This window comes from Poecilia reticulata, chromosome 18 (genome assembly GCF_904066995.2).
Source record: "Poecilia reticulata chromosome 18, P_reticulata-male-v2, whole genome shotgun sequence".
Classification (NCBI taxonomy): Eukaryota; Metazoa; Chordata; class Actinopteri; order Cyprinodontiformes; family Poeciliidae; genus Poecilia; species Poecilia reticulata.
Genome location: NC_088847.1, coordinates 9,719,383 through 9,742,741, shown reverse-complemented (window position 1 = coordinate 9,742,741; position 23,359 = coordinate 9,719,383). Strand labels below are relative to the sequence as shown.

At 37.9% G+C, this 23,359-nt stretch overlaps 1 protein-coding gene and 1 long non-coding RNA gene across 5 annotated transcripts in view; one reads left to right on the top strand and one right to left on the bottom strand.

Annotated features, from left to right (window-relative positions):
• The window catches only part of LOC103475901 (uncharacterized), a 60,844-nt gene that overhangs the window by 7,359 nt on the left and 30,126 nt on the right, over nt 1–23,359 (top strand). For 2 of the 4 annotated variants that reach the window (XM_081599645.1, XM_081599644.1), the window contains exons 6-9: nt 462–587; nt 726–741; nt 831–886; nt 1,273–1,323. In XM_081599645.1, coding sequence (XP_081455771.1) covers nt 462–587; nt 726–741; nt 831–886; nt 1,273–1,323 — 249 coding nt within the window. The other 2 variants (XM_081599647.1, XM_081599646.1) reach the window with 2 other exon arrangements.
• LOC145548720 (uncharacterized) overlaps nt 3,971–23,359 on the bottom strand; it is an 88,445-nt gene continuing 69,056 nt past the window's right edge. Inside the window, exons 2-3 of the long non-coding RNA XR_014084724.1 lie at nt 17,058–17,381; nt 3,971–4,246 (exon numbers count right to left, since the gene is read on the bottom strand). This is a non-coding gene — a long non-coding RNA (uncharacterized LOC145548720). The remainder of the gene's footprint in view (nt 4,247–17,057; nt 17,382–23,359) is intronic.

Here is a 23,359-nt window from a genome sequence, read left to right as displayed (position 1 = left end):
ATTTTACTTTATGGGATTTGGTGGTAAAGTTGTTTACATCTTTATAGAATAAAATTTGTCATGTTTCTTTTTTTTTTTTGGACTTTTTTTCTCAGCTTTATTTCATTTAGAACTTTAGGCTTGCTAATCAATCAGTTTGTATCTAATAGATACAATATGGGCCATCGTAACTCTGAAAGCAAACAGGTTCCCCAGAGAAATAAAATTTAATTTCAAGCAGAAAAAATTGTTAAGATGTATTTATTTGTGTTTATAATTAGTAGAAGATTGAAGCAGTGCAGAAAGAAAGTCCTGGAGTCGAATCCTGGCCTGTTGTCTTTCTTCATGAAGTTCGCTTAAAAGATTTTATTTTCATTTAGAATCAGGACAACACTGCTGGTGTCTATGTGGTGGTCAATTTTAAGTCACGTTTATCTGTTGTGAATGATATAATCAAATCTGCATAATTTCTTTATTTCCAGTAGCTGTATCCAGGCCGTTCAACTCTTTATTTCCTGTCATGTTGATCGTTGGGCCAGTTGTTGGAATCGTTCTCATTATTCTCATGATTCTCCTGGTCTTGTTGTGGCGCTGCAGACGGTCCAAAGGTGAGAACTTTTTTTGCCAACATTGGATCAGATTTAATCAAAACTTTATTTGCTCAAATATTTTAATTTTATTGTGACGTTTCAAGATGGACTGAAAGTAGGAAAAAAAATTGCTGAATGTCTTTTTTTTCCCTGCAGATTTAAGCAATATCAGGTCAGTGAAAAACATCTGTTCTCTCTTTAAACATGCATCATAAATAATTACTTTCATGAAAACATAAAAGTTTTTTTTATTATTTTTAGATTGAATCAAGCAGAGACCCAGAATGACGGTTCTGTTTACAGCTCTCTGCTTCATGGTTCGTCTCACATTAAACATCTTTATTATTAACTGGAAGGTTTAACTGCTTCATTTTCTGATGAATCAGTTTCAGAAACAAAAATATTTAAACACAGAGTGAATCACATTTCTACATTAATGGTGCTTACATAGAAAGAAATATTCTGACATTATTGATTCATAATTATTACTCTTCAACAGTATAACATAAAAATACAATTATAACATTTTTATGAAATGAAGGAAATTCACACTGGTAATAAATACCAATCTATTGGCAGGAAACATATTAAACTAATCAAATGGTGCTAAAAACAAACCAGGAGAACATATTCTTTGTGTGAAGGTAATGTAATTAATCTATTTCCAGTCATTTGAACTTTGACCTTGTTTTATTGTCTTTAGGTGACTCTTCCCTCTATGAGACAATCCAACTCAGCAGAACCTCAGGAAACGGTAAAGAAAATGTTTTATAGCAGAAAGAGATTCAACATCTGACTGATTCGAGAGACTTAATGAGGGAAAATCATTAACTATTTTAAATGAAGATAAATCCAAACATATTAAAATTCTCTTTTTTCAATTTATTAATCCGACAGTTTCAGCAGAGAGGATTCATCATCCAGCAGAAGATCCTGACTATGATAATGTTGACCAAGGTAAGTATAATTTAACATCTACATAATAACTCAACATAATGCATTGACAAAAAATACTAATCAAAACAAAGGACAATAAAAAAGGTAGATAGATTATGCATTCCTCCTTATGCTTTTTTATCTAGTGTTTATGTTTTGATTGAAAACAGTTCATCTATTAATATCTTCAAATTCTATCAATATTTGATTTCCTGATATGCTTTATAACAGAATGTTTGAGCTAAACACTGAAATAGTTAAAATATGAATTTATTTTGGAACACTTCAGAGTCTTTAGAAGACTAACTCATTTTTAATGTTGATAAATATTTCACTAAATAATTTCTCCATTGACAGGAAAATAACTCTGCAGCAACAGAAGCAGCAGTGCTGAATGATCCTCCTGCATGAGTGAAACGCTGTTTCCTGGGATAGTCTTGTGTTTTTATATGGTTTTACTGAAAATCTGTAAACTAAAATGGATTCAAAAAATTTTTTTTTTGCTTACATGCACTGTTCATTATCTATCAGTGTGACAAGTGTTTCAGTGTGTTTACCATTTTTCCCTTATTCTTATTTTTGATTCATTTATTCCTTCTGTAGTTGGTCATAATGCTTACATTTAAACATTATTTTGCAACTTTGCTTCACTCTCTATCCCGGGTTTGTTTGTGTTAGCATTATGTTGTAGTTTCCATCTATGTATATGTTTTGGTTAAAGCTAATGCTTCTGGACCATTGAATGAATTTGTTTCTTTTGTTTCAAGGTAAATTACTTGTTTTCCTTTTCGCGTGTCCCTTGTAGATCTGCAGCAGGGCAGGTGCATGTGAGGGGCCGGCCCAGTATTTCCTGCTTAAATGGCTGGATGATGTCATCGATTACATGGCTGGGTTCTCCCAATTACAGTGTTTTCTTTTGTGTTTTGTTTTTTCTTTACAGGAACATTTTGAATTGTCCCTTATTACATGGTTTCTTTTGAAGACCATTTAATTTTGTAGATGAGTTTGTAAATTAGATTAATAATCTTATTACCATTTCTCTGTCTAGATTTTGTTTGGTTTGACTTGTTTCATTGTGGTTTAGTCCAATCAGAGCCAAATAATGTAATAAACTTAATCAGAAGAATCTGGAACCGGTGGCTGGTGCTGTTTTTTTGTTCACCTTTCTGATCCTTTGACCACACTACTTCACAACCAGATTTGTCTGTGCTACCAGAGTATGTAGCTTTCTAGTTGTGAGGCAAATGCTAAAGTGAGTGTTCATCCTGGAATCCTGATTATTGGATTGTAAATAGTAACATGTTAGAATACTTGTTATCAGATTAGAGTAACGCATTACTGATGTGATGATGGTATAATTGTTTGACATTTCTGCTCAAAATATTTACTGATCTGTCAGGTTTCCGATATGCGTCCCCCCCAATGACAGATTCGTTCCTACGCCCTTGCCTAGAACACTCTAAAAGGCAATACCTATTCTTACTTAAATTAGGTCTGTATGCTTTACTCAAGTCTCACTAAATTGTTTATTCAACTCAAGTAATGTGAGCAATGTACATGTTTGGCCTGAGAAAAGTACAAGACTACGTTATTTTGAGTAAACTGGATTTGACCATTTTTGTCACTGGAGTGAATGCTTCAGCTCAGCGGTGCGCATGCGCAGTAAAGTGCGGGAGACAACACATGAGTCTTTTACACACATTAAAGTTAGTTTTAAATTGACTTCTCTTATGTCTAGAAGAATGAATTTCTAAACTCTTAAACATCCTTAGGAGTCAAACAACTAAGAATGATCATAATTAAGCTACCCAATTTCATGTGTTTTCTAGAAAACCCAACAAAACAAAAAAATTACATTAGTGCAGTGAAGGTATAGATAAGTGTCCATTCAAAACCCAACAAAGTGCAGATTTTCCATCTGGAAAGTAGGTAAATTGTAGAAGCAGGAACACTGAACGCCTGGTCAGGAGGATTTGTTACCTCCTGTCATAAAAGTATATTGTAAATCTTCACTCTCTGCTTCGGTCACTCGACAGTGGACCAGCAATAGTTCTTTGAGTGGAGAGCCTTTCAGAAATATCTAAACTAGCTGTTGATCTGGACGTTGTCCTCTTTGGTGTCAAAAGTTGAAGTACTTGATACTTGGTAGAGTGAAGTTTTGCTGCTCACTCTGTTGCTCTGTTGTTTCAGATTTAAAGTCGTGATCTAGATGGACATTACAGACAGGTCGTCCTTCACAGTGGTTGATGTGGATTCATGTTGTTCCTTCCTTCTCGCCCCTCTCCCCCACTCGGTCTCGGCGTTGCTGCAGCCAAATCCTCCCCCGTCTCTTTCCTCTGGCTTCTTGTCAGTCCAACTGGTTCTGGTGTTGGATCTTTGGGTTGTCCAGATCGTCCCTCAGGAAATGTCCATGTTGTCCACAGATGAAACAAGCATCAACAGTTCAGAGTCGTCTTCTCTCACAGCTCTGAAGCATGTTTAGCTTTTCTTTCTCTACGCTGATACTGGACAGCAGACCAGCGGAGGTTGTTAAAGCTCAGTCTCACACAGTTTTCAGTCCAAATGCCCAACAGGAGACTGACAGTTGTCCCCTGGAGGTGATGGAGGTCTTTCCTGTCTTCTTGATCCTCCAGATCTTCTCGATCATTTTCATCGGCTGGTTTTGTAGGAGGGACATCATCTGGTCCATGGGAGGACAGATGGGAAGAGTTGAGGTCAGAGGTCAGATGCACCGCGCGAGGCTCAGACACAGAGAAAGAGAAAAAGCAAATAGAAATCAATTCTATTTTGCTTAGACAATGTTTTGTCATTTTCCTTGTTTTCTATAAATGTATATTTATGAATCTTATTTTAACCTTTTACGTGATCATATTGTTTTAGTCATTTATTATCCATCCAGTATTATGGCTCCTGTTTGTGGAACAGTTTGTTATTTCCAAAAAAGGTCTTTAGGATTCCAAAAAGGTTTGGTTCCCTCAATTTAGAAAATTCAAGGAATCACCTGCCTTATGACTCGTGTTTAGTCAGAATGCTAGATTTGGGGTGGAGTCCTCCATGCATGGTCAGTAGTTTCCGAGTGTCTTAACATCGGTGGTCTTCATCTCCTCCTTTGGCCAGCTGATTATTCCTGCAGGGTCTCTGATTACTCTGGTGAGTAGCTGTTTATCGCACGGATCTTGTTCTTGCCATTAAGCTGGCTTCTCAGGACTTGCCTTATTCGTTGGACGTATGAGGGGGTACCCAAAAGTTTCCAGAATGACGCTGCTGCACGCGCAGTTTTTGTAGTACACGATTCTGCCTCTAAATATTTGTTCAACCACGCCTTCTCAATCAGTGTGCCAAGCAGCGTTGATGTGGAAGGTTCCATCTACCCACAGTGAATTTTCTTGTAAGAGCTGTGTTGTCCAGCCGTCGTTTTTCTTCATGGAGAAGTTCTATTACAGTGTTTCTCAACCTTTTTTGGGCAAGCGGCCCCCTAGCCTTTATCCAGGGCCCTCACCGCCCCCCACCAAAGAATTTGCAGGCTACTTTGCACTGACCATTATTTTATCATTAATATTACTCACTATTGTAGATGTTTAGATTTTTATGCTTGCTTCTGTATTTATCATCAAAAATAATTTCCCAGAGAACAAAAAAGCCATGGGAATAGAAATTATTTTCACAGGCGTCTACAAAAAATGCAATAAATATTCAAGTTAAAATCGGTAGGCCTAACAGCAGCCAATCAGAGTGGAAAAAATATTCTTTTGTTGTGCCATTTTCTAGTTGTTAAATATTCCACAAAATGACCAGATAAAAGATGTACAACTTGCCAGTTTAAACTTTGAACTATTTGCAAAACGACTGAGCTCTGCAGCATTAATTAAAACATGGATAGAACTGTAACTACATTAATCATAGCTCTTCTTCTCTTCAGTGTTTGTCAGTTTCTGGTGGTGCAGCTCTGTGCTGCCTTCAGGAGAATGGGACATCAGAGTATCATCCATAAAATTTCACCCACATGGCATTTATTGAGCAAACCAGAGCTTTCAGTGGAAAAACAAAAGTTCCAGATCCTTTTAATGCCATACAAATATGAAACAGAAACATGGATTATATCTTTATATAGACCTGTCTATTGATTTATGGATTAATAGTTTAACTAGACAGAAATTACCAAGAACAAATCTGGTTCTTAATCAAGTCCTAATGAGTCAAATTGAAAGTGTCATGGAGTCATCAGCCTCATGACATTAACACTGAAATGAAAAATAATATTGAATAAATAAATATATCAAATCTAATTAAAACAAAAATAAGTGATCAGTTCTTTACTGTTATGGTCTGTAAGGTATATTTATTCTCAGTACTAGATGTGGTCTTAAACCCATGACATTTCAACAATATTATTGTACTTTTTATCTGGAAATAGTATGTTTATTCTTGCCATACAGTCTCTGTATTAATTATTGCTCGAAAGGTTTTGCCATACCAATTTATTCCTCTGTATTTACTTTAGTTTCTTAGTTTATTCTTGCATTTTGTTCTTCATTCATTTCCATTTAGTTTCCTTTGATTGTTATTATCCTCTCTTGGTTTATTGCTATGTCCACTTTAGTTTCTTTCCTCTTGCTAGATTTATTTGATCATTGATAAGACAAATAATTTTCACTCATCACCTGCTGCGCTGCCTAATCGTCAAGTGTTTCACATCGTGTGTTGATTTTTTCACTGTTCAGCGTCAAATTCTCTGTTTTTATGCCATAATTCACATCTAGTTCGTTGCTCCGTTTTATGTCCCGCTTCTCCTGTTTCAAAGTTTTGCGCAATGTGCCCTTTTTTTTTTTTTTTTTTTACCCCCTAAGGTAAAGGGCGGTCGGGAAACGTATTGATGGGGAAAAGGCAGACTGACATAAACCTTTTAAAACAACGGAAACAATTTCTGCATTCTGATTATTGAAATGTAAAAGTGCTGTGTTGTTCTATCACCCCTGTTTCATACCGGACCACTTACAGCTCCGGTGTTAATACTATAAAATGAACGCTCTCTATCGTGGTATCAACCATGGAGGGATTTCTTTATTTAAATGGGTTCATTTTTCAGAGGGATACACAGTGAGGGTGTCGTGATTTTAGCGACCAGTAGCAGGAGAACGGAGCTGCGCCAAGAAGCTAACAGAACCTACAAAAACTGAATAGAAGAAGAGCTGCCATCGATACAGTTGCAGCCAAGCATGGTTTAATGTTACACAATACAGTTTTACCAAGTTGCTCAAAGTCTAAACTGGTATTGTTGCGGATTTAAGGTGTAAAGATTACCTTTGACAAAACGCGCCCCAAAGGCATCTCAGCGCCCCCCTTTTGTAAGAATGTCCGCCAGCGCCCCCCTGCTAAAGGACATTCTTCTTACCCTGAAACACACTAAACTATGATGTCAAAAAACAACCAAAGTGAAACATTGTAACATTGTTTTAAAAAAAAAACAAAGGTGACACACTATACTATGATTTCAAAAAACCACGAAAGTAAGACATTCTAAACCATGATGTCAAAAAACAACAAAAGTGACACACACTAAACTGTGATGTCAAAAAACAACCAAAATGACACCCACTAAAATATGATGTCAAAAAACAACAAAAGTGAGATATTCTAAACTATGATGTTAAAAAACAACAAAAGTGACACATTCTAAAACATGATGTCAAAAAAGAACCAAAGTGACACACTAAACTATGATTTCAAAAAACGACAAAAGTGACACACACTAAACTATGATGTTAAAAAACAACAAAAGTGACACACACTAAAATATGATGTCAAAAAACAACAAAAGTGAGATATTCTAAACTATGATGTTAAAAAACAACAAAAGTGACACATTCTAAAACATGATGTCAAAAAACAACCAAAGAGAGACATTCTAAACTATGATTTCAAGAAACAACAAAGATGACACACACTAAACCATGATGTCAAAAAAGAACCAAAGTGACACACACTAAACTGTGATGTCAAAAAACAACCAAAGTGAGAGATTCTAAACCATGATGTCAAAAACGAACCAAAATGACACACTAAACTATGATGTCAAAAAACAACCAAAGTAAGACATTCTAAAACATGATGTCAAGAAAGAACCAACGTGACACACTAAACTGTGATGTCAAAAACAACAAAAATGACACCCACTAAACTATGATGTCAAAAAACAACCAAAGTAAGACATTCTAAAACATGATGTCAAGAAAGAACCAACGTGACACACACTAAACTGTGATGTCAAAAACAACAAAAATGACACACACTAAACTGTGATGTCAAAAAACAACCAAAGTAAGACATTCTAAAACATGATGTCAAGAAAGAACCAACGTGACACACACTAAACTGTGATGTGAAAAACAACAAAAATGACACCCACTAAACTATGATGTCAAAAAACAACCAAAGTCACACAATGAACTAGGATTACAAAAAACAACAAAAGTGACACACACTAAACTATGATGTCAAAAAACAACCAGAGTGTGATATTCTAAACTATGATTTCAAAAAACAACAAAGGTGACACACACTAAACTGTGATGTCAAAAAACAACAAAAGTGACACACACTAAACTATGATGTCAAAAAACAACCACAGTGAAACATTGTAAACTGTGATTTAAAAAAAACAAAGGTGACACACACTAAACTATGATGTCAAAAAACCATGAAAGTAAGACATTCTAAACCATAATGTCAAAAAAGAACCAACGTGACACACACTAAACTATGATGTCAAAAAACAACCAAAGTGAGACATTCTAAACTATGATGTCAAAAAAAACAAAAATGACACCCACTAAACTATGATTTCAAAAAACAACCAAAGTGAGACATTATAAACCATGATATAAAAAACGAACCAAATTGACATAGTAAACTATGATTTCAAAAAACTACAAAAGTGACACCCACTAAACTATGATGTCAAAAAACAACCAAAGTGAGACATTCTAAACCATGATGTCAAAAACGAACCAAAATGACACAGTAAACTATGATTTCAAAAAACTACAAAAGTGACGCACACTAAACTATGATGTCAAAAAACAACAAAAGTGAGATATTCTAAACTATGATTTCAAAAAACAACAAATATGACACACACTAAACTATGATGTCAAAAAACAACCAAAGTCACACAATAAACTATGATTTCAAAAAACAACAAATGTGACACACACTAAACTATGATGTCAAAAAACAACCAAAGTGAGATATTCTAAACTATGATTTCAAAAAACAACAAAAGTGACACACACTAAATGATGATGTCAAAAAACAACCAAAGTAAGACATTCTAAACCATGATGTCAAGAAAGAACCAACGTGACACAGACTAAACTGTGATGTCAAAAACAACAAAAATGACACCCACAAACTATGATTTCAAAAAACCACGAAAGTAAGACATTCTAAACCATGATGTCAAAAAAGAACCAAAGTCCATCCATCCATCCATTTTCTTCCGCTTATCCGGGGTCGGGTCGCGGGGGCAGCAGCTTCAGAAGGGAGGCCCAGACTTCCCTCTCCCCAGCCACTTCTTCCAGCTCCTCCGGGGGAATCCCAAGGCGTTCCCAGGCCAGCCGAGAGACGTAATCCCTCCAGCGTGTCCTGGGTCTTCCCCGAGGCCTCCTCCCGGTGGGACGTGCCCGGAACACCTCACCAGGGAGGCGTCCAGGAGGCATCCTTACCAGATGCCCGAGCCACCTCAACTGGCTCCTCTCGATGTGGAGGAGCAGCGGCTCTACTCTGAGTCCCTCCCGGATGACCGAGCTTCTCACCCTATCTCTAAGGGAGAGCCCAGCCACCCTGCGGAGGAAACCCATTTCGGCCGCTTGTACCCGTGATCTCGTTCTTTCGGTCATGACCCAAAGCTCATGACCATAGATGAGGGTGGGAACGTAGATCGACCGGTAAATCGAGAGCTTCGCTTTTTGGCTCAGCTCTCTCTTCACCACGACGGACCGGTACAGCGCCCGCTTCACAGTAGACGCTGCCCCAATCCGCCTGTCGATCTCCCGCTCCCTTCTTCCCTCATTCGTGAACAAGATCCCCAGATACTTAAACTCCTCCACTTGAGGCAGGACGACCCCCCTGACCCGGAGAAGGCACTCTACCCTTTTCCGGCTCAAGACCATGGCCTCGGATTTGGAGGCACTGAGCCTCATCCCGGCCGCTTCACACTCGGCTGCGAACCGCTCCAGTGAGAGCTGCAGATCACGTTCCGATGAAGCCAACAGGACCACATCATCCGCAAAAAGCAGAGATGCGATCCTAAGGCCACCAAAACGGATCCCCTCAACACCTCGGCTGCGCCTAGAAATTCTGTCCATAAAAGTAATGAACAGAATCGGTGACAAAGGGCAGCCTTGGCGGAGTCCAACTCTCACCGGAAACGAGCCCGACTTACTGCCGGCAATGCGGACCAGACTCTGACACCGGTCATACAGGGACCTGACAGCCCGTATCAAAGGGCCCGGTACCCCATACTCCCGGAGTACCCCCCACAGGGCCCCCCGAGGGACACGGTCGAACGCCTTCTCCAAGTCCACAAAACACATGTAGACTGGTTGGGCGAACTCCCATGCACCCTCCAGGACCCCGCTGAGGGTGTAGAGCTGGTCCAGTGTTCCACGACCAGGACGAAAACCACACTGCTCTTCCTGAATCCGAGGTTCGACTATCCGACGGACCCTCCTCTCCAGGACCCCTGAATAGACCTTACCAGGGAGGCTTAAGAGTGTGATCCCCCTGTAATTGGAGCACACCCTCCGGTCCCCCTTTTTAAACAGGGGACCACCACCCCAGTCTGCCAGTCCAGGGGAACTGCCCCCGATGTCCATGCGATATTGCAGAGTCGCGTTAGCCAACACAACCCCGCAACATCCAGAGCCTTAAGGAACTCCGGGCGGATCTCATCCACCCCCGGGGCCCTGCCACCGAGGAGCTTTTTGACCACCTCGGCGACCTCGTCCCCAGAGATTGGAGAGCCCAGCCCAGAGTCCCCATGCTCAGCTTCCTCAACAGAAGGCATGTTGGTGGGATTGAGGAGGTCTTCGAAGTATTCCGCCCACCGGCCCACAACGTCCCGAGTTGAGGTCAGCAGCGCACCATCCCCACTATAAACAGTGTTGGTGCTGCACAGTTTGGTGACACACACAGTTTAGTGTGTGTCACCAAAGTGACACACACTAAACTGTGATGTCAAAAAACAACAAAAGTGAGATATTCTAAACTATGATTTCAAAAAACAACAAAAGTGACACACACTAAACTATGATTTCAAAAAACGACAATAGTGACACCCACTAAACTATGATGTCAAAAAACAACAAAAGTGAGATATTTTAAACTATGATTTCAAAAAACAACAAATGTGACACATACTAAACTATGATGTCAAAAAACAACCAAAGAGAGACATTCTAAACCATGATGTCAAGAAAGAACCAACATGACACACATTAAACTGTGATGTCAATAACAACAAAAATGACACCCAATAAACTATGATTTCAAAAAACAACCAAAGTGAGACATTCTAAACCAGGATGTCAAAAAAGAACCAAAATGACACACTAAACTATGATTTCAAAAAACGACAAAAGTGACGCACACTAAACTGTGATGTCAAAAAACAACCAAAGTAAGACATTCTAAAACATGATGTCAAAAAGGAACCAAAGTGACACACTAAACTATGATTTCAAAAAACGACAAAAGTGACACCCACTAAACTATAATGTCTAAAAGCAACCAGAGTGTGATATTCTAAACTATGATGTCAAAAAACAACCAAAGTAAGACATTCTAAACCATGATGTCAAGAAAGAACCAACGTGACACACACTAAACTGTGATGTCAAAAACAACAAAAATGACACCCACTAAACTATGATTTCAAAAAACCACGAAAGTAAGACATTCTAAACCATGATGTCAAAAAAGAACCAAAGTGACACACACTAAACTCTGATGTCAAAAAACAACAAAAGTGACACACACTAAACTGTGATGTCAAAAAACAACCAAAATGACACCCACTAAACTATGATGTCAAAAAACAACAAAAGTGAGATATTCTAAACTATGATTTCAAAAAACAACAAAAGTGACACACACAAAATGATGATGTCAAAACTCAACCAAAGTAAGACATTCTAAACCATGATGTCAAGAAAGAACAAAAGTGAGATATTCTAAACTATTATTTCAACAAAAAACAAATGTGACACACACTAAAGTATGATGTCAAAAAACAACCAAAGTGAGACATTCTAAACTATGATGTCAAAAAACAACCAAAGTGACACACACTAAACTATGATTTCAAAAAACAACCAAAGTAAGACATTCTAAAACATGATGTCAAAAAAGAACCAAAGTGACACACTAAACTATGATTTCAAAAAACGACAAAAGTGACACCCACTAAACTATGATGTCAAAAAAGAACCAAAGTGACACACACTAAACTATGATTTCAAAAAACAACAAAAGTGAGATATTCTAAACTATGATTTCAAAAAACAACAAATGTGACACACACTAAACTATGATGTCAAAAAAGAACCAACGTGAAACACACTAAACTATGATTTCAAAAAACGACAAAAGTGACACCCACTAAACTATGATGTCAAAAAAGAACCAACGTGAAACACACTAAACTATGATTTCAAAAAACAACAAAAGTGAGATATTCTAAACTATGATGTCAAAAAACAACCAAAGAGAGACATTCTAAACCATGATGTCAAGAAAGAACCAACATGACACACATTAAACTGTGATGTCAATAACAACAAAAATGACACCCAATAAACTATGATTTCAAAAAACAACCAAAGTGAGACATTCTAAACCAGGATGTCAAAAAAGAACCAAAATGACACACTAAACTATGATTTCAAAAAACGACAAAAGTGACGCACACTAAACTGTGATGTCAAAAAACAACCAAAGTAAGACATTCTAAAACATGATGTCAAAAAGGAACCAAAGTGACACACTAAACTATGATTTCAAAAAACAACCAAAGTAAGACATTCTAAAACATGATGTCAAAAAGGAACCAAAGTGACACACTAAACTATGATTTCAAAAAACAACCAAAGTAAGACATTCTAAACCAGGATGTCAAAAAAGAACCAAAGTGACACACTAAACTATGATTTCAAAAAACGACAAAAGTGACACCCACTAAACTATAATGTCTAAAAGCAACCAGAGTGTGATATTCTAAACTATGATTTCAAAAAACAACAAATGTGACACACAATAAACTAGGATTTCAAAAAACAACCAAAGTCACACAATAAACTAGGATTTCAAAAAACAAAAAACAAAAAATGTGACACACACTAAAATGTGATGTCAAAAAACAACCAAAGTGAGACATTATAAACTATGATTTCAAAAAACAACAAAGGTGACACACACTAAAACCATGATGTCAAAAAAGAACCAAAGTGACACACACTAAACTGTGATGTCAAAAAACAACAAAAGTGACACCCACTAAACTATAATGTCTAAAAGCAACCAGAGTGTGATATTCTAAACTATGATTTCAAAAAACAACAAATGTGACACACAATAAACTAGGATTTCAAAAAAACAACAAAAGTCACACACACTAAACTGTGATGTCAAAAAACAACCAAAGTGAGACATTCTAAACTATGATGTCAAAAAACAACCAGAGTGTGATATTCTAAACTATGATTTCAAAAAACAACAAAGGTGACACACACTAAACTATGATGTCAAAAAACAACCAAAGTAACACATTAAACTATGATTTCAAAAAACAACAAAAAATGTGACACACACTAAACTGTGATGTCAAAAAACAACCAAAGTGAGACATTATAAACTATGATGTCAAAAAACAACCAGAGTGTGATATTCTAAACTATGATTTCAAAAAACAACAAAGGTGACACACACTAAACTATGATGTCAAAAAACAACCAAAGTAAGACATTCTAAACCAGGGGTGTCAAACTCCAGTCCTGAAGGGCCGCTGTCCTGCAGTTTTTAGATGTGCCACAGGTACAAAACACCTGAATCAAATGGCTTAATTACCTCCTCAGTTCTCCAGAGCCTTGCTAATTACTTAATTATTCTATTCAGGTGTGGTGCAGCAGAGGCACTTCTAAAAGTTGCAGGACACCGGCCCTCGAGAACTGGAGTTTGACACCCCTGTTCTAAACTATGATGTCAAAAAACAACAAAGGTGACACACACTAAAACCATGATGTCAAAAAAGAACCAAAGTGACACACTAAACTATGATGTCAAAAAACCATGAAAGTAAGACATTCTAAACCATAATGTCAAAAAAGAACCAACGTGACACACCCTAAACTGTGATGTCAAAAATCAACCAAAATGACACCCACTAAACTATGATTTCAAAAAACAACAAAAGTGACACACACTAAATGATGATGTCAAAAAACAACCAAAGTAAGACATTCTAAACCATGATGTCAAGAAAGAACCAACGTGACACAGACTAAACTGTGATGTCAAAAACAACAAAAATGACACCCACAAACTATAATTTCAAAAAACAACCAAAGTACGACATTCTAAACCATGATGTCAAAAAAGAACCAAAATGACACACTAAACTGATTTTAAAAAACGACAAAAGTTACGCACACTAAACTATGATGTCAAAAAACAACCAAAGTGAGACATTCTAAACCAGTGTTTCTCAACCTTTTTCGGGCCAGCGCCCCCCTAGCATTTATCCAGATCCCTCACCGCCCCCCACCAAAAAATTTGTAGGCTACTTTGCACTGACTATTATTTTATTATTAATGTTACTATCATTATTGTAGATGTATTGAATCGGCGCACCAATTATGTTTTCCCTTACACTTCAGCGCGCCTTACGCTCCTTCACCTCGTGCACTTAACGGGGTAAATGTAGCGAGTTTTGCACTAAATGTATCGGCGTCTGGAGGAGAGGGGTTGGGGGGGAGAGTATGTTTCTACGCTCCTTCGTGGGGGCGCCGATTTATGTTTTCGCATCCACCTGAATAATGTGTAGTTGCGCCCCTACCCATCATGGCACTTCAACAATATTATTTTACCTTTTTTCTGGAAATAGTGCCAGTTTATTCTTGCCATACAGTCCTCTGTATTAATTATTGCTCGATATGTCTTGCCATACCAGTTTATTCCTCTGTATTTACTTTAGTTTCTTAGTTTATTCTTGCATTTTGTTCTTCATTCATTTCATTTAGTTTCCTTTGATTAGTTTTATCCTCTCTTGGTTTATTGCTATGTCCACTTTAGTTTCTTTCCTCTTGCTAAATCATTATCATTTATTGACCATCAGTAATCTCATCACCTGCTGCGCCTCCTAATCGTCATGTGTTTCACATCATGTGTTGATTTTTCACTGTTCAGCGTCGGATTCTCTGTTTTTATGCCATAATTCATATCTAGTTCGTCGCTCCGTTTTGCCCGCTTCTCATGTTTCAGAATTTTGCGCATTGTGGACGGCGTTTTTTTTTTTAAGGTGCAGGGCGGTCGGGAAACATATCGATGGGGAAAAGGCAGAATGACATAAACCTTTTAAAACAACGGAAACAATTTCGATGTTCTGATTATTGAAATATAAAAGTGCTGTGGTACCGTTGTTCCCTCAAACCCGTTTCATACCGGACCAGCACCGTGTTAACGCTATAAAATGAACGCTCTCTAACGTGGTATCACCCATGGAGGGATTTCTTTATTTAAATGGGTTAATTGTTCAGAGGGATACAAAGTGAAGGTATCGTGATTTTAGTAATTACATGTTTGTAAGAGCGATTTTCTGTTGTCCTTCCATGGTAGCGGGCAGCTTTCAAATGGAAATAAAGCACTTTTTAATATAAATTGCTGCTTTGACATGATCACAGAACTGCAAAAACATATGTAGCCTACATAAATACCAGACAAAGTGAATCACAGCAGTGTCATCAGCCGGTGTAACGCTGAACTGATGCGGAGCTGCGCCATGAAGCTACAAACACTGAAGGAGTGCTGCCATTGATACAGTTGCAGCTAAGCATGATTTAATGTTACACAATACAGTTTTATCAAGTTGCTCAAAGTCTAAACTGGTATTGTTGTGGATTTAAGGTGTAAAGTTTACCTTCGACCAAACGCCCCCCAAAGGCATCCCAGCGCCCCCCTTCTGTAAAAATGTCCGCCAGCGCCCCCTGCCGTCCTCTGAACGCCCCCAGGGGGGCGGTACCGCCCACGTTGAGAACCGCTATTCTATTAGCAGTGCGCGGCTGAAGCTTTGCTTCCTGCTCGGGGAAAAAGCATCGGAAACCGTTCAAATGTTGAAGACCACTTACAAGGATGACGCTATGTGTCAAGCTCAAGTTTACTCGTGGTTCACCCGCTTTAAAAATGGTGAAATGTCAATTGATGATCAACCGCTTTTTTCCGGCTTCACAGCGCAGCTGTGAAGTTTTGCTTCCTGCTCCGGATTATTCTCCACCAAAGGTGGTGGAGAATAACCGAGCTAAGATCCTGTGGAACTTCCAGATCCAGACAGACAAAATGGTAATAACGAACCAACCGGACATTGTGGTGGTGGATAAACAACAGAGGAAAGCCATTGTGGAGATACACATTGTCTGAGTATCTCCAAGTACATCAGGAAAAAGGAGCACGGGAAACTGGAGAAATACCAGGGCCTCAGAGAGGAACTGGAAAAGGCCTGGAAGGTGAAGACCACAGTACCATACCATCCCATACCAACTTTATTTATGAAGCACTTTATACACCAATAAATTGATTAAAAACAGAAGAAAACTGACCAGCAGTAGAAGGGTTAAGAACACGATAGAACCGAGCTGCAGTGCATGCTTTAGCTTTAGCACAGGACAGCGTTATCTCAAATAAAACAGGCATATGGTCTGAAAAAAATGAGTCACCAATCACTAAATTACAAACTGGTAGACCATAAAATAAAACCAGATCAAGACTGTGACCATACTCATGGATAGCACCAGTCAGACTGCACAAAATTAAAAGAATCGGTAACATTAAGAAATGACTGAGCCATAGGTGAAGTAGGACGACAGACAAGAATATTAAAATCACCAACAATGAGAACTTGGTCATACCTTGGCATGATATCAGCCAGGAAATCAGAAAAGTTATTTATAAAGTTTTTGTTGTACTTCGGTGGCCGATAGACCACCGCACACAGCACAGTGTGAGAGCTGCCGAGTTCAAATAGGCTGATCTCAAAGCTACTAAACGAGGCCAGAGGCAACTGTTTACAAGTAAAACTGCTTTTAAAAACAGTCACTATACCTCCACCGGACCCTGACATCCTTGGAGCATTAAAATAGCCGCAGTTCCGTGGTACGAGTTCATTAAAAATGCTGGAGTCACCAAACCACTTGTCCATGATTCTGTTAATAAAACATCCAATCAATGAGAGGAAAAGAAATCCCTAATGACCAAAGTTTTATTTGTCAGCGACCTGGCATTTACCAAACTGATCCTGGCAGAAATCGGCGGGTCTACACCATCAGGTGGCGTCCGGTGCTCCCGGCAAATAGGCCGCAGGTTGCTAGGATTCACCCTACGTCTACAGGGCAGAGGAGCGCAGGGACCTGTGGTAGTGCCTGTGGTCATCGGGGCCCTCGGGGCAGTCACCCCCAAACTGGAGCAGTGGCTAAAACAGATCCCAGTAACAGCATCAGACATCTCAGTCCGGAAATGTCAGGTTCTAGGCACAGCCAAGATACTGCGCAGAACCCTCAAGCTCCCAGGCCTCTGGTAGAGGACCCAAGCTCAGAGGATGAAAGAGTCCACCTGTGGAAGGGTGAGAAGGGAATTTATATAAATATGAATAAATATATATACACATTGTCTGAGTATCTCCAAGTAGGTTTGATTTTAACTAGCGTTTCACCTAGCAGTAAACTACATTATTTTTTTCTTATGTGCATAACTATCAAACGTTTCCCAAATACAATGTGACCCCAACACTGAAACTGTGAATTTCTGTAACAGTATATGTTGAGTAACTGAGGGAAATAACATAAACATACAATATTTAGGGCTCTCTAACAAGCACCATGATATGCAGAAGTGCTTACATCCCATAACTATTTCTAGCATTCGCAATGCTGCAGCCACAAATTCCAAGATATTTTACAACAAAGGTGATTACTTCAGATCAACACAAAGTGCTGCATAACTGTAAAGTGTAAGGAAAATAATTTGCTAACTTTCTACCTTTCTGATAACATTTTAAAACTTAGAAATCTGACTCGTTATCAAATTTCTGGGCCTCGTCAGAGAACTTAGGAACAGAAAATTTAACAAGGCAAGTGAGATCAGATCCGAACCTGTCCGAACAATATCAGGTGATACATAGGGTGCTCACAGAAAGGAACATTTTAAGTCTGCTTTTAAAGCAGGTGTTTGTTTTTTAATAGAATTCCTTTAACTCAAGAATTAAAGCCAGTTCTAGGAGTTTCAGATAAATTGTTTTTTTTTCTCATTTCTGTCTTTGCAATGATTCTGCTTAAACATCTCTTTCTGTAAATATTTCTGTCTTTGTTCTGTAGCCTATACTTGGTATCACAAAACATTAGGCAATATCAAGATCGAATAATGGTAATATTAGCCTAAATGCAGCCAGTGGCATGTGGGCTATAACCAGTGGTGGAGAAAGTACTCAAAAAATTTACTTAAGTAAAAGTACAAATACACAGTCAAAAATGTACTTAAGTAAAAGTCAAAGTACCACATTAACATTTTACTTAAGTAAAAGTAAAAAAGTCCTGGCTTTTAAAAATACTTAAGTATTAAAAGTAAAAGTACTCGCTGAATGCATTACCTAATCGCTAATATCATTAAGTGTGCCGATCGTATTTAATTTTAATACATCAGAAATGTGCCATTTTAATTAACACTACCACAGATTAAACATGTTCTTATTGTGTTTATTCTCTGTAACAGTTTAGACTCGGATATGTGATTCTATGAATCATAATTTCAGGGATGGAAACATTTTGTCTCCTGTCCTAACATAGCATGAACTTCATTAGTCACATTTATCTAACTGAAAGGGGATGTAAAGAAGGTGCGGGCGGAGTGGAGGACATGCAACCAAGGAGCCATGTAGCAGAGTTGTAGTCAAGACCACCGAACCCAAGACCAGCGCCCCGCGCTAAATGACACAATAACATTAAGTTTACCTATCAAAATTGGTTTTCAGATTGATCTGAAAGATCCACATTCCCATAAAAACACCTAGATATTAAATACTTAGAGCTGAAATATATTTAACCAGTATCAATTAAAACTCACTTCATTCTGTTTTGCTTTCATCACTGTGCTACAATCCGCAGAGGTCTATTCCTAGAAAAATAACGCCCTGGGCGGTTGCCCATATTGCATATGTCAGAAACCACAACTGAAACATCGCAATTAACGGTAAATAACGTTCAACTATGAACACTGTCCAACGGCGCAACAAGTAACTAAGCAGAATGAGCACCGTGACTGTTTTCATCCTCCCTCCCACTGCGATGTTTGCCACCATGACTGGAGACGAAATCAATCAATGAGCAATGAGCATGCTCTGTGTTCATACGTTCGACTTTTACGTATTCAGCGATTAAATAAATCTCTCTCTCTCTCTCTCTCTCTATATATATATATATATATATATATATATATATATATATATATATATATATATATATATATATATATAGCTACCGCAGTGTACACAAGAACAAAGAACGGCTCTCAGTGAGGCTTCAGTCCTTAGGACTTAGTAAAGATCCGTCCAGAAGAATCGGATCGTTCCTGAATGTCATATCACTATATTGCAGACTTTGGTCACAGCGTTGTCCCATATATGCGACACCTCAGTCAAAACCTCCACACAATAATTCAGCGCATGAGTGACAACTTTTTTTCATCAGATGCAACATGTGTCTCAGTACAGCTAGCTTTGCTAGCACAGATCTTACCTTTCTTTAAGCTTTCCTTCCAAGTGACGCTAAAAGTTGGACGAAGTCCCACCGTCTGTGAAAGCGAAGCGCCTTAGATTTTTAAATGTCGCCATATCAATTTATGCAGCTATTATATTATAGACAAACATCTCCTCCCGCTCAGAGGAAACCACTGCGCATGTCTGGAGCTCCGAGTGCGAGTAAAGGTGGAGCCGATGGGTGACAACAGACACTAAGTTGGATTTTACGGCGCCACCTTAAGTCCCTGAACTTCACATTTTAACGGAAGAAAAGAGCAACGCGACTTGGATGTAACGAGTAACGAGACACTTTTGTAGAAATGTAGTGAAGTAGAAAGTACAGATACTTACTGTAAAATGTAGTGGAGTAAAAGTAGAAAGTATCCATTATTAAATCTACTTAAGTAAAGTACAGATACACGAAAACTGTACTTAAGTACAGTAACTCCCACCAATGACCGAGGACGGCTCCTTTGCCACGCCCATGTCTGTGGTGTCTGTTTATGCCCCGTAACGCTCCCAAGCGTTTTATAATTCAACATTTGAAAACAAGGCACAATAGTTCTTTTTAAATTTAACATCAAAACCACAAAGAAAATGTTAGTGTGCTGTCTAAATCAGTTTTGTTTGGCGTTAGTTATATAGAATTAAAAATGCATGATATCGCTTTACTGCCATCTAGTGGACATTTTTCAACAGTTTGAATGTTATCGTTGGTCGGCTCAGGCTGGACGGATGCTATCACTGGCTGCCATTCAAATAAATGTGTTCCTTGAACATTATTCATATGTAAGTTCGTGTTACTTGAATATTATGTAGTATTTTGTTTGTGAAGCTGATTATTTCTATGCGCCCCAGCTAACTTTGCAAGCTAAGCTACGTCGTTAGCTTATTATCTGTGTAAAGAAGCATTCACAGTAGTATTAGCAGAGGTCTAGTTGCCCTTAATATATTAATTTAGTATGTATAATACGTATTTCCGCTCATATTTTGTTAAAGTTTTGCTAAACTAAAAGGACAAGAATTGTGAATAGGGCCAATAGCTGGATTTTTGCTAGCTCATATGCTAGCGGTCTTGCTTTCTAGAGCGGACAGCATATGATGCGGAACGACGTTATTAAGCCTTTGTTCCGCAGCTTCCCACAAATTAAATTAAACAGAATTTTAAAGTAGTTTCTCGCAAACAGAAATTTAAATGTTGCCCTAAATAGGACTGGGTATTTATTGTATTGCCGAGGGCAGGAAGGATCTCCAGTGTTCAATCTTCCAACAAATCTGAAGAAGACTGTGACTGAAGACAATATGTATGATATTCTCATGTAACATGTCCTAAGAAGCAATACCTCAACGAAAAGAAACATATATATATACAAATACATATACATGTGTGTGTATATACGTATTTGTATGTATATATATACACACACACATATATATATATATACAAATATAAATATATATACACATGTATGTACATGTAAATATATATGTATATATACATGTATAATATATATACACACACATAGACATATATATATATGTGTGTGTACATTATATATATATGTATATGTAGAAATATGTATCTATACATGTATATATATACTAACAAATATATATATATATATATATATATATATATATATATATATATATATATATATATATATATATATATACATGTATGTATATGTACATATATGTCTATATATAATGTATATATGATATATATATGTACAAATACATATATAGATGTGTGCGTATATATACATATGTGTATATATATGTGTGTATATATACATAAAAAATATGTATATATACATATTTTTTATGTATATATACACACATATATATACACATATGTATATATACACACATATATATACACATATGTATATATACACACACACATATATATATATATATATATATATATAATATATATATAACTCCAAGTAAATAAAACATCTGTGAAATCAAACTGTCCACTTAGGAAGCAACACTGATTGACCCGACGAGGGTCCCCGTTGTCAATCAGTGTTGCTTCCTAAGTGGACAGTTTGATTTCACAGAAATTTGATTTACTTGGAGTTATATTGTGTGAAGTGTTCCCTTTATTTTTTTGAGCAGTGTATATATATACATGCATATATAAGTATATATATATAGATATATACACATATGTATATGTACATATATTTACATCTTTATATATAATGTATACATATATACACACACATATGTACATATACACATGTATAATATACACACACACACACACACATATATATGAGAGATATCATGAATATGTATATACTGTATTCATGAAATCTAAAGGTTTACTGCCAAACTCTGGTTGATGCAATAACCCTTGAATATTCCGGGGAAGTAGCCAGAAAGCAAAAAAAAAAAAAAAACATATACAAAAGTCAACAGAAAAAATAAATTAGAGCCACGCCAACAATACATCCCCTTCCCCATCCAATACAGGGAGGCTGGTCAGTGAGGTAGATTTCTCAAACGTCAAAATACATTGTATGATGTCACAACCAGAGTCATGCTTGTGATGTCATAAGCTCTGTATATATGTAACAGACTTCTACCTTCTTGTCATTGCTTGCTACATCACTGAAGAGTTCAGAAGTACGCAAAGCGCTTTCAAAGTCAAGGTTGATATTGTTTGCAGATCAAGATATGTCATATCAAAGACCACAGCAATCCAACGGCGGGTTGAGATCCCAGTCGTGGGCACGGAGAGCTGGACAACAACATCAGCAAGAGAGGTTTGAGAACAGACCATATGCCAATAAGTTCCAGAGAGAGAACCAGAGACTTAGCTCTCTCTTGGAAGTGGAGAGAGCAAGATGGGTTGAGTCGAACCAAAAGGTAGTCACTCTGGAGAAAGAACTGGAAGAAACAAAATCTGAGTTGCAGAAGCAGAAAAATCTCAAGGACATGTACATCAAGAAGGGCAAAGAGATGAAGAGAGAATTACTGGCAGTGGAAAAGTTTACCAATCCAGAGGCGCTCAACCCTGCCATTATCGCTTCCCAAGTACACAGCGACATAAAACGCAAGAGCAAAAGGCTGCTGCAGCAGGACTTGGAGCAACTGAAGGTTGCTCATATTGTCAAGGAGGAAGAGTTTATGTCGCAGATCCAGGCAGAAAAAAAGAAAAGCGACACCCTCCAACAAGAGCTGGACGAGATCAAGGCTCGCTACGAAAAGCTTCAGTCAAAATATGAAGCCAACATTCGTGAGGGGAAGCCGAAGGTCGACAGGAAGCTGTTTTATGAAGAGAAACGCAAGCAGGACCAAAAGCTCTTTGAAAATCTGAGAGAAGAGAAGAACAATCTCCAAGAGCAAATGTCCAAAGAGATCGCCTGCCTGCAGGAAACGGAGAGATGTCTGCAAAGTCAGCTGGAGCAGATTACGGTTTCCTTCCAAGAACTCAGCCTGAGGTATGAAGAAGATGTTTCTGGACTGAGACAGAAAGCAGAAGGTTATCAGCTTGAGATGAATCATGAGAAAAAAGTGCATTTGGAAAAAATAAAGGAATTCGGAGCTGAGAAGGAAAATCTCCAAAAAGAGCTCACTGCCTTGAAACAAATGTACTCCGCCAGCTCCGTTAATTATAAAAAGGAGGTGGAAAATCTGAAAACGAAGCTCCAAGAGAGAGAAGAGCAAGAACCTCCAAGAAGGAAAGTGGCTAGGCGACTAGAAAAAAATGGGAAAAAACACGCTGCCCCTGTAAACATCTCTGACCTGGCATCCATGAATCTCGACCAACTCTTGGAGGAAA